At 46.1% G+C, this 20,105-nt stretch overlaps 1 protein-coding gene across 1 annotated transcript in view; it reads left to right on the top strand.

Annotated features, from left to right (window-relative positions):
- The window catches only part of PARP4 (poly(ADP-ribose) polymerase family member 4), a 96,675-nt gene that overhangs the window by 35,047 nt on the left and 41,523 nt on the right, over nt 1–20,105 (top strand). Inside the window, exons 15-17 of the mRNA XM_056132957.1 lie at nt 6,000–6,124; nt 8,022–8,153; nt 12,433–12,519. Of these exons, the coding sequence (XP_055988932.1) occupies nt 6,000–6,124; nt 8,022–8,153; nt 12,433–12,519 (344 nt within the window). The remainder of the gene's footprint in view (nt 1–5,999; nt 6,125–8,021; nt 8,154–12,432; nt 12,520–20,105) is intronic.

Here is a 20,105-nt window from a genome sequence, read left to right on the forward strand (position 1 = left end):
TCTATCACATCTTCCAGAAGGGCAATGGAGAAGATTATCCATGACTTCTACTCAAATCTCTTCGATAGCCATGTCCACCTGCCAACATACCAAATTCCACAGGATGATATGTCGTTCCCAATGTTCTCCCTTCCGAAATTTGACACGCTATTTCGTCAGTAAAGAAATGAACAGCGGAAGCATTCAGAATAAGAGAAGGAACACATGGAGGGTGCGGGATCCCGGAGGAAAAGAAAAAAGAAAAAACAGGTTCCAAAAAGAGCCGAGAGCACCGGCAAGTTCCAGATGGAGTAGGCGCCGCATCCCGCCTCCCCCAGATGGAACCCTGGTGACCAGAAGCCTCTACAAACACAGCTCGAGTATGCGGGAACGAGGACTTTTTCTCAAATCTGCCGGACTACACCTCCCAGGTAACCTCTGATTCCGGAAGTCACGCCCACAGCCCGCCCCCCAGCGCCATCTTTGAAGCGTTCAGAATAAGAGAAGGAACACATGGAGGGTGCGGGATCCCGGAGGAAAAGAAAAAAGAAAAAACAGGTTCCAAAAAGAGCCGAGAGCACCGGCAAGTTCCAGATGGAGTAGGCGCCGCATCCCGCCTCCCCCTGATGGAACCCTGGTGACCAGAAGCCTCTACAAACACAGCTCGAGTATGCGGGAATGAGGACTTTTTCTCAAAACCGCGCGGCCGCTTATGCGGCCGCGCGACATCTCTCTATATACAAAGTGATCAATGAGAAGTAAACCACCCAATCTTTCTCCCTGAAAATCAGAGTTAAGTTTGGAGCATGGCCACAGCCCCAGAAACACAAGGACTTAATGCAGAAACCAGCAGCTTAGAGCAGAAAAGTGAACGGACGATGAGTTAACCCAGGCCATCATTTCTGCCCAGAGGGGAAAGGGTGTTGCCCCATTCGCCCTCTCTTCTCTGGAAAGAAGGATGGCGGCCGCATGGGAGCCTTGTGGACAGCAGGTATGAGCCGGGGTTGTGGGGGGCGACTAAAACTTAACGAGAAGGGGGGCATTCCAGTCCGTCCTTCACGCCCTACCGAGGTCACCAGTTGCCCCCCACGAGCGGCTCTCCAGCACGGCCACAGCCCCAGAAGCACAAGGGCTTAATGCAGAACCCAGCAGCTTGGAGCAGAAAAGTGAAAGGACTATGCGTTAATCCAGGCAATCATTTCTGCCCTGAGGGGAAAGGGTGTTGCTCCCTTCCGCCCTCCTCCCTCTGGAAAGAAAGATGGCGGCCACATGGGAGCCTTGTGGACAGCAGGTATGAGCCGGAGGTGTGGGGGCGACTAAAACCTCATGGGAAGAGGGGCGTTCTGGTCCGTCCTTCACACCCTACCGAGGTCACCAGTTGCCCCCCACGAGCGGCTCCCCAGCACGGCCACAGTCCCAGAAGCACAAGGACTTAATGCAGAACCCGGCAGCTTGGAGCAGAAAAGTGAAAGGACTATGCGTTAATCCAGGCCATCAAGTCTGCCGGAGGGGAAAGGGTGTTGCCCCATTCGCCCTCTCCTCTCTGGAAAGAAGGATGGCGGCCGCATGGGAGCCTTGTGGACAGCAGGTATGAGCCGGAGGTGTGGGGGCGACTAAAACCTCATGGGAAGGGGGGCGTTCCGGTCCGTCCTTCACGCCTTACCGAGGTCACCAGTTGCCCCCCACGAGCGGCTCTCCAGCACGGCCACAGCCCCAGAAGCACAAGGGCTTAATGCAGAACCCAGCAGCTTGGAGCAGAAAAGTGAAAGGACTATGCGTTAATCCAGGCAATCATTTCTGCCCAGAGGGGAAAGGGTGTTGCTCCCTTCCGCCCTCCTCCCTCTGGAAAGAAAGATGGCGGCCACATAGGGGCCTTGTGGACAGCAGGTATGAGCCGGGGGTGTGGGGGCGACTAAAACCTCATGGGAAGGGGGGCGTTCTGGTCCGTCCTTCACGCCCTACCGAGGTCACCAGTTGCCCCCCCCCCCCCCACGAGCGGCTCTCCAGCACAGCCACGGCCCCAGAAGCACAAGGACTTAATGCAGAACCCAGCAGCTTGGAGCAGAAAAGTGAACGGACTATGCATTGATCCAGGCCATCAAGTCTGCCGGAGGGGAAAGGGTGTTGCCCCATTCGCCCTCTCCTCTCTGGAAAGAAAGATGGCGGCCAAATGGGAGCCTTGTGGACAGCAGGTATGAGCCGGGAGTGTGGGGGCGACTAAAACCTCATGGAAAGGGGGGCGTTTCGCTCCGCCCTTCACGCCCTACCGAGGCCACGGGTTGCCCCCCGCGACCGGCTCTCCAGCACGGCCAGGACTCCAGAACACAGAAACCAATTTCTTAACTATCTGACTTTCAGTAGAAATACTTCCAGGGTCAATAGGTAAAAGAGCAGAAATCCAAAACCAACATTTAATTCTTGAACCCAGCCGTAGAAAGCAAATCACTTCACAATGCTTTTTCAGCATGTCTGATTTGGGGGGGGGGGTAAACTCTAAATAATAGTGGTGAATCTTTTATTGAAACAATGAATCTAATCAAAGCAGATAGAGTGTTAACTAGAATTCATCTGCCTCACAGGGACGAGGAGGGGTGGGGGGTGGGGTTTTATTGGGGTTCTTCATGGTAAAAAATAAGTATTGGTAAAGGGAAATGTGTTTGATATTTGCATGACTGAGACATAAACCTGAAAGCTTTGTAACCTTTCCCACAGTGATTCAATAAATAAATAAAAAAAATAAAAATAAAAAAATAAAAAAAAAAAAAGAAATGAACAGCACCCAGCCCAGACAACGTCAGACCTGAACACCTGAAGAACCTGCTGTCAGTACTCATCAATACGCTGGCTCAGCTCTTCACACACTACCTGTCTGAATGCTGAATGCAAGGTTCCGTCCCAATGGAAAACCAGCAGGACTGTACTACTGTACAAGAAGGGAGACATCCACGACATTGGCAACTATCGCCCGATCTGCCTATTGTCTGTCATCTACAAGTTGTTCACTCAAGTCATCCTGAATAGGATTGGCAGAACACTAGATGAAGGACAACCATGTGAGCAAGCTGGGTTCTACAAAGGATTCAGCACCATCAACCATATGCACACGATAACCAAGCTCATCGAGGTTTCTCGGGAGTTCAAGATGCCGCTCTGTCTAACATTCATTGATTTAAAGAAGGCCTTTGATTGATTCTGTTGAGACGGAAGCGGTCATTGAAGCCCTATCTAATTGGCATTCAAACTCAATACATCAGGATCCTCTGTGAGCTGTATTGTGGATTCACTACCAGGATCTCACCATTCTACAAAGAAGTAATCATCCATGTCAAGAGAGGGGTTCAGCAGGGTGATACCATTTCACCGAAACTCTTCTCGAGTGCCACCCTCGAGAACATCATGCGATGACTGGAATAGGAAGGAATGGGAGTGAAGATATATGGTCGGCAAATACACCACCTCCGCTTTGCTGATGACATTGTTTTAATAACACCAAACATTAGCCAAGCGGCACAAATGCTGGCCGACTTCAACTGTGAGTGTGGAAAGGTCGGACTACAGCTGAATCTTACGAAGACAATATTTATGAGAAACAGCCTCGTTTCTGATGCTCCATTCTCTCTCAATGGAACGACCATCTCCGAATGCAATAGTTACGTGTACCTAGGTCGAGAAATCAACATGACAAATGACCTGGCACCCAAGCTGCGCAGGAGGAAGAGAGTGGCTTGGAAAGTCTTCAAGAGCATCGAAGAAATAGCTAAGAGGACGAAGAACCTCCGGCTCCGGGCACATCTCTTTGATTCCACTGTTCTTCCTGCATTAACATATGCCTCAGAGACTTGGGCCCTACACTAACAGGATGAGAATGCTATTCGGGTCTCCCAAAAAGGAATTGAAAGAGCTATCCTTGGAGTATCACGTTTCACTCAAATGAGAGAAAGAATCCGGAGTTCCGACCTCTATCAACGATCAAGGATCAGGGACGCTGTCTCGTTTGCCAAGGTGTCAAAAATCAGATGGGCTGGTCACATAATGAGATTTAGAGACGACCCATGGACTAGAGCTGTTATGGACTGGATTCCACGGGATGTCAAAAGACCGCATGGCTGCCCACCTACCAGATGGTCAGACTTCTTCATCAAGATCATGAACGATCGGTTTGAGGCTCTTCATGTTCCTAGAACAAACAGACGCCATTGGGCTACACTAGCACACGACAGAGACAAATGGAGACATTACTGGCGCCCGCTCAAGCAAGTCGCCGATTAACGGGAAGTCAAGTGATCAAGTGAATGGGAAACTAACACCCAAAGATAGTAGAGATAAGGCCAGAAGGATCACTCCAAGGCTTGGAAGGCGACCTCACCTGCTGTGGGAAAAGGCAGCTGAGATAGAGAAGGAACAACCAAGTAAATGATGCTTGGAGGACTCGCTCAGGATGGGAGATGCGTGCTGAAAGTAGGCTATGAACCAAATATGATGGCCGCTTTGTACCCACATTGCAAACCATAACACCCAAAAGGAGAGAGCGTAAAAGGGAATGTGCCTGCCACAGAGGCGGTGGGGCTGGGGGGTGGTGGTGGCTGGAGGGATACTAAGATCATTGGTGGTGGAGAATGGGCACTGGTGGAGGAATGGGTACTCCATCATTGTATGACTGAAATATAAGCACGAAAGTTTGTAAATCTGTAACTATCTCACAGTGATTCATTAAAAAAAAATGTACAGAAAGCCAAGTAGGGATGTTGGTCAAATAGATAGACAGCAAACAGCTTTAGGAATAAGCTTGGGTTCCACTGATAACTTAGTACACCCCAAAAGTGTCAGTGTTGGAGAACTTGGTGGCTTCCATCTTCTCTCAGATGGGATGAGATTAATATCTGCATTAAGTAAAGGCACTCTATTCTAATGTGCTTCTCATATATCAGGAGTTCAAAGATTTGTGAGGGTGATAGAGTCTCAGATAATGAGAAGGCCAAACCATAACATCATGATTAATAGCATCATAAAATACACGTACATTTCTCTAGTCCTGCTCTTTGTCATTTGTGGTGGTGCTCATATACTTGTGGCTGCGCTGTCAGCTCACACTGGACATGTGGGCAGTGTCCGAACTATGCCTGTCTCAGATCTGCAAGTCAGGGTTGTGCTAATGGGACACATATGCAAGGCCCTAACTGATCAGATTTTTTTTTTGTGCGCGGAGGGCAGGGGAAACACACTCAGTGATGCTCAGGGGTTACTCCTGGCTCTGTCCTCGGGAATTATTCCTGGTGGTGCTTTGGGGACTCTATGGATGCCAACGATCAAACCCAGATCAGCATTGCAATCCAAGACCCCTACCAAATCTGACAGCAGCTGTATTATAACTCTAGCTCTGATCAGATATTTTTCTTAAATAAATGTCTGACTTCATAAATATTCAAGAAGATGATTTGTTTTTTTCCTCTGGGAATCATTTAATGAAATATCTGGCAAGAGAGCCTATATTTATGTATCTAACCATAACTATAATCTTGTACCACCAAGAACAGTTTTAAGAAAATTTCCCCAGAAACAGTATTAGGAGTTATATTTTTAGTTCATTGGATTGAGAGTCTTGGAAGTCTTGTATTGTTCCAGCATAAGTTTGTGGCACTGTAAATCAGTGACAGACCAAAGTAGAATGGCAAGCAAGAGAATACAAATATCTAGATTTATGCTTAAGCTATACTTATTTAGATGTTCTTGATATCTTTGTGTACTTGTGTTGTGTTTAACTATCATTTAGTAATAGTACAATTCTTGGTTTTCAAAATTACTCCAGCAGTCTCCAGAATTGAGAATCAGGTATTCCTGTGTGCTGCATGTGGGTTTACTTACTTTTTAGCATTGGCTGTTGAAAATGAGAATATGTATAATTGTTCATGTTTCCTAAAATATAATGTATGAAGGGAAGAAATAAAGACCAAGATAACAAAAACAGTGCATAGGTGACTTTGAGTGCGAAAAGCTAACATAACTTTATGTTATGAATATAGATTACCAGTTGCCAGACACCAAATCTGACAGCAGCATCAAGGCCGGCCTTCAAGATACCTCTGGGAATTTGGTTCCTCTGGAGGATGTTTGCATCAAGGGGAAAATAATAGACTTTATAGCTCAGGTATGTTCTTGGTGGTTTTATGATATCTAAGGTAAGTTTGTGTGCTTTATAAATGAGAATTTGGTTACAGCTGTGTGTGTTAAGTATGTTCACTAATTGAGTCACTACTACATTCTAGGGACGGTTCTAGCTTGTGTCCATACTTGGCAATGAACAGGATAGAAACTTCCCTTACAGAGCACAGGCTGTGTGTGGAACAGTCAGTAAATATGATAAATGAAATGCTGAGTCCGCTGGATGGGATCGGTGCTAGAGAGTAAAATCACAGCAGAGAGAATGGGAACTGCCCGGGAAAGAGAGGTCGGGGCATGTAAGCGGAGTGAGTAGGATCATCCTACTTAGGTGATGTCTGAGCCAACAGTGTAGAAAATCTCCCGCAGACCTTCCTGGGTGTCCTGGGAAGTGAAACCATGAATACAGGGGAGCAGGCTTGCTGCAAGCAGAGGGTGCTGCGTTGGCAAAAGCCCTGTCACTCATGCTTAACACATTTTACTCTTCTTGGAATAAATTAGTGTTGCTGTTTTTGTGGGGTTTGGAGTTTTATTTTGTTTTGTTTGTTTTGGGGCCATACCCAGTGTCCCTCAGGGGTTACTCCTGGCTCTGCACTCAGGATTTACTCCTGGTGGTGCTCAGTGAACCAGGGATGCCAGGGATGAAACCTGGATTGGTCATGTGCAAGGCAAGCACCCTACTGCTGTCCCCTCTCAGGCTCCTGGGTTTTGCCAGGCAAGTGGAGAGCATGCGGTGTTGAGGTTGAGTGCAAAGCGTCACATATGGGAGGTGTGCTCTGCCACTTGAACTAGATACCTGGTCCCTGAGTTGAGTATTTTTAGTTTAGTTAGATATCAGTTTTGTCTAGAGGAAGTGAATAAAAATTTAGTATAGTATATTAGTATATTAGTTTATAGTATTAGTTTATTAGTATATAGTTTATATTTAGTTTATATATAGTTTATATAGTTTATATTAGTTTATTAGTATATAGTATATTAGTTTCTCTTTTAAGTCCTCCTAAAAGAACTTTTGTTATCATTATTATCTAAATTTTGTTGATTTTTTTGTTCTCTCTCTCTCTCTCTTTCCCCCTCCTTTCTCTCTCTCCTTCTCTCTCCTTCTCCCTCTCCCCCCCCCCCCAAGGAGGGGGAACACTTGGTGATGCTCAGGAGTTACTCCTGGCTCTGTACTCCGAAATTACTCCTGGTGGTGTTTGGGATATCATATGAGATGTTAGGGATCGAACCCAGGCCAGCTGCTTGCAAGGAAAATGCCCTACCTGCTGTACTATCACTCTGGCCCCTGTTGCTGTTGGGTTTTGGCGGTGTTTACACCAAGTGGTGCTTGTGAGACCAGGTGATACAGTGGCTCATCTACTTTTTATTTTTTTTGACTTTTTGGGTCACACCTGGCAATGCACAGGGGTTACTCCTGGCTCTGTACTCAGTAATTACTCCTGGTGGTAGCTCAGGGGACCATATGGGATGCTGGAAATTGAACCTGGGTCGGCCGTGTGCAAGGCAAATGCTCTACCTGCTGTGCTATCACTCCAGCCCCAAATCACCTACTTTTTGAATGCACAGTCATACAATATCATACACAGAATGAAGCTGACTTAGACCTGATCTCTGGTCTAAGTGATTCCAAATGTCCTTTGAAACATAAAACATGAGAACACAGCAGCTCCTGAGAGCTGCCCTGCTTCTCTGAGGAGAGTGCTCCAGCCTTTCGCTGTCCCCCTGTGTAACGCGGATTCCATGTGTCAGTGGTGGGTCCTAATCCAGGGATGAGGGTTTAAGGGACGGTATAGAAATTAAGGGAATTTTTTAAATGTGCTTAATAGTTTCTATTAATAGTTGTTCCATGTGGTTTCCTAGAGTATATGATTTTTTTTCCCTTTCAGGTTGTTGTTTTTCAGACATACAGTAATCAAAGTCATGTGCCTATTGAAGCAAAATACATTTTTCCTTTGGAGGACAAGGCAGCTGTGTGTGGTTTTGAAGCCTTCATCAATGGGAAGCACATAGTGGGAGAGGTAAGGGGAGAAAATGAGTGTGACTTGCTCAGGGATTCAAAAATCAACCTCCCATTGGCACAAATCTTTATTTTCTAAGTTTATTTACAGCTATAAGGCTGAGTAACTCCCATGTAAAACCCAGAGATACTCTCTGCAAAGCTAGGCTCCTGGAGTCATCCCCACGAAGGCAGTCTCCCTGACAACAGTTTCTGTCCCTGACTCTCATGTCTTCATTGTCAAGGGAGATTCTAGTAGCCAAGCTAAAGAAAGTCACATGCGAAACCAGTGAAGCCCTCACCTGCTTATGTGAAAACTGATCCTCTGCACCATGCTATTTGAATCAAACTGAAAGTTATTAATTTAACTTTGGGGGCCATACCTGGTGCTGCTTAAGGGCCCTTCCAGGGGCTCAGGAACCATGTGGTACTGGGAACTGAGCTCAGGGCTGCTCATTTTCTCCTATCTTTGAGCCAGTTCCTGGGCCCTGTTGTACCTTTTTAAGATAAATTGTTCTTGAAGAAGTAGCAGTAGATGGGCTGGAGCAATAGCACAGCAGGTAGGGCATTTGCCTTGTGCGCAGCCAGCCCGGCCGAGCCGGGTTGGATTCCTCCACCCCTCTCGGAGAGCCCAGCAAGTTACCAAGAGTTCCTTGCCCGCAGGGCAAAGCCTGGCAAGCTACCTGTGATGTATTCAATATGCCAAACACAATAACAACAAGTCTCCAAAAAATGGAGACGTTACTGGGCCCGCTCGAGCAAATTGATGGACAATGGGAGGACAGTGTTTGACAGTGTTTGACTTTTTGGTTCAGTATAAAATTGTGGTTTTTCAAAAAAATTAAACACTGGAACGATTGTACAGTGGGTAGGGCGTTTGCCTTGCACGTCTCCAACCCGGGTTCAATTCCCAGCATCCTATATGGTTCCCTGAGCACCACCAGGAGTAATTCCTGAGTACAAAGCCAGGAGTAACCCCTGTGCATCACCAGGTGTGACCCAAAAAGCAAAAAAAAAAAAAAAATTAAACACCATGATTTACAAAGTTGTTCAGAATATAGTTGTTTCAGGCATTTAGTGTTCTAACACCACTAGTGTGACCCTCCTTCCACCAGTGTCCTCAGGTTGCCTCCCCCCCAACCCGTTAGGCACATAACAAATTTACTTTATATTGCTTGTTCCAACAAAATTTTAAGAAATGGCAAATAGAATGATCAGAAAATAAATCAGTAAGAGCCATTTTACTACATGATTTTAAACACTGTAAACTTAAGCATTTAATACAATATAATAAATAAAATAATAAATAAAAATAAATAAGGAATCTATTCTTATGCAAATAAATAAGTTTTCAACTCTAGAGCATAAAGTATATTGCATTATATTTTATTTTGTACTTGGACCTTATGATAATAATCATATCTTACTTGTCATTAATAAAGCTTTTAAAAATTCTGTGTTAATATATTTTGGAGTTTACATGAAATAGGTAAGGTCTACATATGTAAAAAATGTTTGTTTCACCTACACTTTATATAACCATGTGGTCTATGAAGAACAACTGTGGTCTATAAAGTTGTTCATGATGATTTGTTGCAGGCATTCAGTATTCCAACACCAATCCCACCTCCACTATCACTGTCCCTCCATTGTTGTTTCCGGTTTTCTCAACCACCTCTCACACCTATCCTGTAGCCAGCCCACACTAATTTATTTTACATTGCTTGTTATCAACAAATCGCTAACAGAATGATGAAAAAATATTTTCCTACGAGAAAATCACACGTGTAAATTGTTGTATCTCACAACAAAGATATTGAGTCCCTATACTGAGGGATTACTAAGATGTTATTGCAGGTTAAGTTTCTGTTAATGTTTTGTTAGTTGAGATTGGTTGTCTTCTATATTACATACCATCCAATTTGGTGTGCTACTTCTGGATTATTAGTGTTATAGAGTTTGGACCGGAAGTCCAGAATTTTTAACTGGGGAGAGATGGAGTTAAATTTTTAACTGGATGGTGACTGTGGGGCGTGGACATGACTGCCGGGGCTTCCAGAAGTAAGGGAGGTTGTGGGGGAGGTAGCCCTTCCCTACTCAGGGAAAAGCTTGGTGATTTCAGACACAAAGATCCACATACTGTATTTTCGGCAGGTTAGTTTCTCAGTGAGGTTTGGTATTGAGAGGTTTGGAGTTCAGCCAGAAGCTTGGAGGCAATTTTGGAGTGTGTAAGCGAGTGGCCGCCAGGGCTATTTGGGCTGACACTGGGCTAACCCATCCTACTTCTGAATTCCATGGATTTCCATGGGTCTCAGCCATGAGCAGATATCTGGAATTTTTTTACTTGGGGTCGGAACAATGGTATAATGGGTAGGATGTTTGCTTTGCACATGGCTAGCCCAGGCTCGATCCCCAGCATCCCATATGGTTCCCCGAGCACCACCAGGAGTGATTCCTGAGTGCAAAGCCAGGAATAACCCTGGAACATCTCTGGGTGTGACCCCTCGAAAATATTTTTGTGGCTAATTGATCTCTTTTGAGATTTATTTATGAGTCTCTGGAGCAAGCCTGGTAGATGAGCTTACATGGCAACGGTCAGAGGTGATTCACGGGTGTGACTGCTGGGGCTTCCAGAAGTACAAGAAGGTGGGGCCAAACTTTTTTTTTTAAACTATTGGCTCTGAAATTGTTTAGTCCCAACTTAAAGAGCATTTCTTCTTGGTTGATATTTTTTCTGATCCAAACTCAGATTAGGCATGGTATTAAACTATCATCTTTTCTTTTTTCATTTTTTACAATTTTATTTATTGAATCACCGTGAGTGCAGTTACAAAGCTTTTGGATCTAATTCTCGGTCATACAATGAAACACCCACACCTTCACCAGTGCCCATTCTCCACCATCAAAAAACCCAGTATACCCCCATCCCACGCCCTCCCCCTACCTGTGGGGCAGATGATTTCCACATTACTCTCTCTTTACTTTGATTACATTCAATATTTTGACACCACACCCACCATTATTATTTGGGATTTTACCCCAACACTCAGATCTTCTGAAGAGGCAACAGTAGACAATTTGTTTTCTATTGCTGCTTATGAATAACATATGATGTTGTGTGGCTGCAGTAGTGGCTACGTGATTTTGAAATTCCGAAACTTGAACAATTAAATCTGAAGGGATTTCTGCCAAAACCTGCTGGGTTCAAGATTTGTTCCTGAGTCTTGGGGATCATGGCCGTTAAGCAGCTTGATCAGGAGCCAGAAAGGCCATTCGTGGGCGGTGACTCAGGGTCTCATTGGGACTGGGAGGAAAGGGCCGACTCCACCCCCATCCTGTGAGGCCCCATGTGTCTTGTCACTGCAGGCCCAAATCTGACTGCCCAGTGGCCTCTGGCAGATAGCAGCCACCGAGCCACCTAGGGGAAGCAGGTGGAGGGACAGCACCCTTCCCCCTTGGGGCGGCCTGGCGACAGTAACTTGCTGCGCAGTCCGGACGCATTTCTATCAAAAGCCACTAGGTTTCGAGATTTGTTTCTGAGTCTTTGGGATCATGGCCGTTAAGCACCTTGATCAGGAGTTAGATAGGCCGTTTGTAGGCTGCGACTCAGGGTCTCATTGGGATGGGGAGGAAAGGGCCGGCTCCACCCCCATCCCATGAAGCCCCGTGTGTCTCGTCACTGCAGGTCCAAACCTAACTGTCCTTGCGCGCAGCCAGCCCATCTGGAAGATGGTAGCCACCAATCTGCCTAGAGGGAGCAGGTGGAGGGACAGCACCCTTTCCCACCTGGGGTGGCCCAGAGCCAGCAACCTACTACAGGGACCGGACTAATTTCTGCCAAATGCTGTTGGGTTTCGAGATTTGTTTCTGAGTCTCTGGGATCATGGCCATTAAGCAGTTCGATCAGGAACCAGAGAGGCCATGCCTCCAATTATATAGCTGAGCCGGAGGTAGTTTGTGGGTGTGTCTCCCACATACCTAACTTTTGGCCGTTTACTTTCTTGGTAAAGTTTGCCTCAAGTTTTTGGGGTCTGGCCAAAGGCACAGCAGCAATTTTGGGGTATCTGGAAGTCTGAAGTCGCCATCAGGCTGCTGATGCACTCGCCTCACAGGTACAGATAGACCTAATGGCGGCACCATATCCCCTTTAACTATCATTTTTACTGGATAATGCATTAATACATTTTTATTCATAAACAATTCATTGTTATGAATTTGCTTGGTTCATAGTGAAGTCTTCACTGATAACTTCTGAGATCACAGACCATACTATGACTCACATAAAAACCCATCTTTTCCAGATTAAAGAGAAGGAAGAAGCCCACCAGGAGTACAGAGAAGCCATAAGTCAAGGCCATGGTGCATACCTGATGGACCAAGACTCAGCGGTAAGACTTAGCTTCCATCCATTGTCCAGCATTCTGGCTCATAAAGCAAAGAATTGTACAGTGATTTCAAATGGGAAATTTTTACTTAGGAACCAGGAAACTTGTGCTACTGGGGACTCAGAAGTTTATTCCCTATTAGCCCAGGAGACTAAGCTGATCAAACTTGTCTGACTTCTTAAAATCAGGGAGAAAGCAAGTCAATGTTACCAACAAATAATTAAAAAAATTTTGGCCATACTCAATATTGCTTAGGGTTTACTCTGGCTCTGCGTTCAGGAATCTTCCCTAGTGGGGATCAGGGCGCTAGATGTGGCACCATGAAATAAACGGGGGTCAGCCACATACGAGCAGGTGCCTTGATCCCAGTCCTGTCCCTCTGGGTTTAAGTCTACTTCAGTTTGGTTTTTTTTGTTCTTTGTTTTGGGGCCATACCCAGAAATACTCAGGGTTACTCCTGCTCTGTGCCCAATAATCATTCCTGGCAGAGCTCGGGGGTCCATGTGGGAGCTGTGGATCAAACCCAGATTGACCACAGACGAGACAGATGCCCTACTCGTTGTACTGTTGGTCCAGTCCTGAAGTCTAATTTAATTTAAATTATTTCCCCCCTCTCCAAGAGTCCTTCAATGAAGGCACAATAAATATATATATATATATATATATATATATATATATATATATTTTGGTGGGGTGAACCAAACATCTTTGCAGAAACCACATATTGAACCCATATGTGACAAATGGACTAGAGCGATAGCACAGCAGTAGGGCGTTTGCCTTGCGCGCAGCCAGCCCAGCCGAGCCGGGTTTGATTCCTCTGCCCCTCTCAGAGAGCCCAGCAAGCTACTGAGAGTATCTCGCCCGCACGGCAAAGCCTGGCAAGCTCCCCGTAACGTATTCAATATACCAAAAACAGTAACAACAAGTCTCAAAATGGAGACGTTACTGGGCCTGCTCGAGCAAATCGATGAACAGGAGGACAGTTTGTTTGTTTTTATGTGTGTGTATATATATATACACACACATATATATATACATATATATACCTTATATATAAACTTATATATAAACTTTCGTACAAGCACGAAAGATCAAGTACGACATCATTGGTCTGACCGAAACGAGAAGACATCAATTCCATCATGCTGTTTTCGACACTGGAGAAGAACTGTTCCTTGGAACATGTGATAAAAGAGGCGTTGGTGGTGTTGGTATCCTTGTCAACACAAACTTAGTCACGTGCATTGATTCATTTGAATGCCTAACAACCCGAATCGGACGATTACACTTGAATAAATGTGGCTCACTACCGGCAGTTTCTATCTTTGTTGTCTATGCACCAACATCCAGTTATGGTGAAAGAGAAACTGAGAAATTCTACATGGAGCTGGAGAAATTCTATAAAGAAGATCACACCTTCTACAAGATCATTGTCGGTGATTTTAATGCCAAGATAGGACCAAGAAGATCAGTCGATGAACTCCACATCGGAACCCATGGCCTGGAATGGAACGAACAGGGTGACAGACTGTCTGAGTTCATCATGTCAACCAAAACCTTCCATGGTAACTCACAATTCCAAAAGGCTGAATCTAAACGTTGGACATGGGAGTCTCCCGATGGACGGTTCCACAATGAAATAGACCACATCATATTCAATCGGCGGTTTTGCCTAACTGATGTTGCTGTTGTCCCAAAATTCCAAACAGGATCAGACCACCGTCTTCTTCGTGCAAAATTCTACCTCACAGAGCGAGGAGAAAAGAATGCAAGGTTTAAGAAGAGGACTCCCAGAACAACCACCAACTGGGAACTCTTTGGCTCTGTTGCGGCAACATGGGAAGATGCCGTCATTGACAACATTGATGAGGAATACAATCGAATGATTCAGCACCTCCATGATTGTGCAAGGAATGCCAAGAGAGAGATAACCACAAAAAACCGTCTTTCTTCGAACACTCTTGAACTTATTCGCCAACGTAGCTTGGCACGTGCCTCAGGCAACCACAAGCAAACGTCCGAACTGGCTAAACAGTGCAGAGAAGCCATCAAGGATGACCTCAAAAACAGGAGAGCAGCAGTACTGGTAGATGCAGCAGAGGCTGGGAAAAACATTCGTAATGCCCGCCTGTCCTTCACCAACTACAAAACCAAGATGACTGCCCTCCGACATCATGATGGATCTATCACATCTTCCAGAAGGGCAATGGAGAAGATTATTCATGACTTCTACTCAGATCTCTTTAATAGCCACATCCACTTGCCCACATACCACATACCACATGATGGATATGTCGTTCCCAATGTTCTCCCTTCCGAAATCCAACATGCCATCTCGTCGGTAAAGAAACAAAGAGCACCTGGCCCAGACAAGATCAGACCTGAACACCTGAAGAACTTACCATCAGTACTCATCAATACATTGGCTCGACTCTTCACACGCTACCTGTCTGAATGCAAGGTTCCATCCCAATGGAAAACCAGCAAGACTGTACTACTATACAAGAAAGGAGACATCCACGACATTGGCAACTATCGCCCAATCTGCCTATTGTCTGTCATCTACAAACTATTCACTCGAGTCATCCTGAATAGGATTAGCAGAACACTAGATGAAGGACAACCATGTGAACAAGCTGGATTCCGAAAAGGATTCAGTACCATCGACCATATTCACACAGTAACCAAGCTCATTGAGGTATCTCGGGAGTTCAAGATGCCACTCTGTCTAACGTTCATTGATTTAAAGAAGGCCTTTGATTCTGTTGAGACGGAAGCGGTCATAGAAGCCCTAGCCAATCAGGGCGTACAAACTCAATACATCAGGATCCTTCGTGAGCTCTATTGCGGATTCACTACCAAGATCTCACCATTCTACAAAGAAGTAATCATCCATATCAAGAGAGGGGTTCGGCAGGGTGATACCATTTCACCAAAACTCTTCAGTGCCACCCTCGAGAACATCATGCGACGGCTGGAATGGGAAAACATGGGAGTGAAGATAGATGGTCGGCAACTACACCACCTCCGCTTTGCTGATGACATCGTTCTAGTAACACCAAACATCAACCAAGCGGCACAAATGCTGAATGACTTTGACCGTGAATGTGGAAAGGTCGGACTACAGCTGAATCTTGTGAAGACAATGTTTATGAGAAACAGCCTTGTTCCTGACGCTCCATTCGCTCTCAACGGAACGACCATCTCCGAATGCAACAGTTATATATACCTAGGTCGAGAAATCAACATGATGAATGACCTGGCACCTGAGTTACGCAGGAGGAAGAGAGCGGCTTGGAATGCCTTCAAGAGCATTGAAGAAATAACTAAAAGGACAAAGAACCTCCAGCTACGAGCACATCTCTTTGATTCCACTATTCTTCCTGCATTAACATATGCCTCAGAGACCTGGACCCTACGAAAACAGGATGAGAACACTATTCGGGTCTCTCAAAGAGGAATCGAAAGAACTATGCTTGGAATATCACGATTCACTCAAATGAGAGATAGAATCCGGAGTTCTGATCTTCGTCAACGCTCAAGAATCAGGGACGCTGTCTCATTTGCCAAGACATCAAAAATCAGATGGGCTGGACACGTAATGAGGTTTATAGACAACCGCTGGACTAGAGCCATTACTGATTGGATTCCACGAGACATCAAAAGATCACGTGGACGCCCACCTATAAGATGGTCAGACTTCTTCGTCAAGACCCTAAATGATCGGTTTGAGGCTCTACATGTTCCTAAAACGAACAGATACCATTGGACTACGCTAGCACGCAACCGGGATGAATGGAGACGTTACTGGCACCCGCTCGAATAAATCGATGAATAACGGGGATTAAGTGATTAAGTGATATAAACTTTAATATATTTTGAAGTCAGGTTAAAAAGAATAATGAGAGTGTTTTTTAAACTAAATCAATAGTGGCAGAGGAGAGAGGCCCTGGGTTCCCTCCCTGGCTCCACATAACACAGCCTCTGTGACTCCCAGTACTCCTGGTGGGCTGAGTTCTGCTGGAAGAGGTGTGATTCCAGAACACTGCCAGATGTGTCCCTGTAAATAAATAAATAAACCTAAAAACACAGCAAACAAGGCCAGAGTGATAGTACTGTGTGTAAGGCATTTCCTTTGCACAAAGTCAACCTGGGTTCGATCCCCAGCACCACACATGGTCCCTTGAACCCTGCCAGGAATGGTCCCTTAGTGCAGAGCCAGGAATAGTCTTAAGCACTGTCAGCAGTAGCCTAAAATCCAAGTCAAACCAAAACAAACCTAAAACTCATCTGCTTGTTAGAGATCAGGTATAAAATCATATAAAATCAGCCCCTTCCCTCCAAACCCAGTCTGCACTGCCTTCTCTCCTTCCCTCGGCAGTGTTGCCCCCATTCACCCAGCCAGGCCAGGAGGAAAGCTGAGAACTGAGAACTTCATTTCTTCTTTTCCTCTTCTCCACCTTCCACATCCAGTTCATCAGATACTGGAATTTCCTCCTGTTTATCTAGAGAATGTGGCCTACATTACCATTCCATAGTCATCAGTTAAATTGAGGGCCCATCGTCTTCAGGCTCATTCCCGGGCCTCAAAAACCCTCCACGGCCTGACCACTTCTGCCGCCACCGCCACTGCCTCATCCTCCTGCTCCTCTTCCTCCTCCTCCTCCTCCTCCTCTTCCTCCTCCTCCTCTTCCTCCTCCCTTCCTTTCTTCTCCTCCTCCCTTCCTTTCTCCTCCTCCTCTTCCTCCTTCACCTCCTCCTACTTCTCCCTTCCTTCCTCCTCCTCCCTTCCTTCCTCCTCCTCCTCCTTCTCTTTTGCCTCCTTCTCCTCGTCCCTTCCTTCCTCCACCTCCTCCTCCACCTCCTCCTCCTCCCTTCCTTCCTCCTCTTCCTCCTCCGCCTCTTCCTCCTTCCTTCCTCCTCCTCATCTTTCTTCTCTTCTGCCTCCTCCTCCTCCCTTCCTTCCTCCACCTCCTCCTCCTCCCTTCCTTCCTCCTCTTCCTCCTCCGCCTCTTCCTCCTTCCTTCCTTCCTCCTCCTCATCTTTCTTCTCTTCTGCCTCCTCCACCTCCTCCTCCACCTCCTCCTCCTCCCTTCCTTCCTCCGCTTCCTCCTCCGCCTCCTCCTCCTCCACCCTTCCTCCTCCTCGTCTTTCTTCTCTTCTGCCTCCTCCTCCTCCCTTCCTTCCTTCCACCTCCTCCTCCTCCCTTCCTTCCTCCGCTTCCTCCTCCACCTCCTCCTCCTTCACCCTTCCTCCTCCTCGTCTTTCTTCTCTTCTGCCTCCTCCTCCTCCCTTCCTTCCTTCCTCCTCCTCCTCCTCCTCCTCCTTCTCTTCCGCCTCCTCCTCCTTCCTTCCTTCCTCCTCCTCCTCTCCTTCACCTCTACTGCCTCCTCCTCCACCTTTCCTTCTTTCCTCCTCCTCCTCCCTTCCTTTCTCCTCCCTCCTTTTCCTTTTCTTCCCCTCCTTCCTCCTCCCTTCTCCTTCTTCCTCCTCCCCTCCCTCCAGAAGCACACAAGCATAGTGTCTTAACCCTGGACTATCTCTCCATGCCCTGGCTATCATTTCAGTCCCTTCACACTATTCTTCCTTCCATGTCACTATCCAGTAAACCCAAACTATTGTAATACCATTTGCAGAAACATCTTCTTCTAATTAAAATGGCCTGGATCTATTTTATTTATTTATGTATTTATTATTTTATTTTTGATTTTTGGGTCACACCCAGCGATGCTCAGGGGTTATTCCTGGCTTTGCACCCAGGAATTACTCCTTGCGGTGCTCAAGGGACCATAATGGATGCCAAGGATTGAATCTAGGTCGGCCGCGTGCAAGACAAACGCCCTACCTGCTGTACTATTGCTCTGGCCCATGTTTGATTTTTTTTTCAATTGTTTTAAAAATCTTAGCTCAGGCATCTTTTCATCTAAGAGAAAGCTAAAGCTATCCTCCTCTTTCACCTGGAAAACGTTGGGCCATTGCCTTCTGCTACTGTGATAACTAATGAACATGTCAGTCCCAGACTCTTAATATTCTGTTTATAAAGATAGAGGTCTAGTTTGTAGTCCCGGTGTTGAAGCAGGAAGGCAATGAAAAAGGTTAGAATTAATAGGTTTGGGTAGGGCATGTGCCTGGCATGCGGCCAGAAAAACATATGGTCCCGCAAGCCCACCAGGAGTTACTGCTGAGCAGTGCTGGGTGTGGCCCACAAACAATCAAACAAAAAACAGTCAATGGGAAAATAAAGAGAAATTGTCAGTGTCCAAACCAAGAACAGAGAGAGTTTCCAGTGATGGAGAGAAGCTGAGTGACACAAGATCTCCTGTGCGAGGTGTCCAGCTCCTGTCCACCAGAGTGCTGTCCACACCTAGCCTTGCAGAAACCCTCGTGTCCCAGCTAAGCCCCAGCTGTCCAGAGGTTCTTGCCACTTCTTGAATTCAGTTCCCGTGGCTGCTTTGTAACTCAGCTACCTGAGGAGTTCAGGCGGTTTGGATTGTGTTGGTTTTTCAACTTCCAATCCTGAAAGTGACACTCTGTGGGACTTGCCCATGTCCTACAAAAAGCCAGAAGCACCACTCCTCCCTGCTGAGTGGCTGTCTTGGCACACCCAATATTCCCAGTTCTCCCTTCACGCCCTTGCTCTATAACCAACTCTCCATGCTTTATTCTATCCTGCAAGTGGATATTCTTTTATTTGGCTTTTTGGGTCATAACAGGCGATGCTAGGGGTTACTCCTGACACTAAAGCCAGGAATTACTCGTGGCATTGCTCGGAGACCATATAGAATGCTAGGGATCAAACCCAGGTGGGCCATATGCAAGGCCCTACCCACTGTACAGAGGTTACTCCTGGCTCTGCACTCAGGAATTACTCCTGGTGGTGCTCGGGGGACAATATGGGATTCTGGGAAACGAACCCGAGATGGTCGCGTGCAAGGCAAATCCCCTACCCGCTGTGCTATCACTCCAGCCCCACAAGTGGATATTTTTTTCCTTAAATTTTTATTAGTGAAACACCATGAGGTACAGTTGTAGACTTACAAATTTTTGTGCTTGGGTTTCAGTTATACAATGATCGAATACCCATCCCTCCACCAGTTCCCATTCTCCACCACCAAGGATCCCAGTATCACTCCCACCCCCCCAACCCCGCCATCCCAAACTACCTCTGTGGCAGAGCATTTCCTTTTGCTATCTCTCTCCTTTTGAGTGCTGTGGTTTGCAAAAGAGACATTGAGTAGCAATCATGTTCGGTCTATAGTCTACTCTCATCACACATCTTCCATCCTGGGAGGAACCTCCCAACACCCTTAATTTGGTGCTCCCTTCTCTATCTGAGCTGCCTTTTCCCCTAGCATGTGTGGCTGGCCTCAAAGCCATGGAGTAATCCTCCTGGTACTTATCTTGGCTATTCTTGGGTGTTAGTCTCCTATTTTATTACTTTATTTTCCCCAGATCAATGCAATCTTTCTATGTCTGTCCCTGTCTTTCGACTCATTTCGCTTAGCATGATACTTTTCATGTAGTTCCACTTATATATGAATTTTATGACTTCATCTTTTCTGACAGCTGCATAGTACTCCATTGTG

This window comes from Sorex fumeus, unplaced genomic scaffold (assembly GCF_029834395.1).
Source record: "Sorex fumeus unplaced genomic scaffold, SorFum_2.1 ptg000095l, whole genome shotgun sequence".
Classification (NCBI taxonomy): domain Eukaryota; kingdom Metazoa; phylum Chordata; class Mammalia; order Eulipotyphla; family Soricidae; genus Sorex; species Sorex fumeus.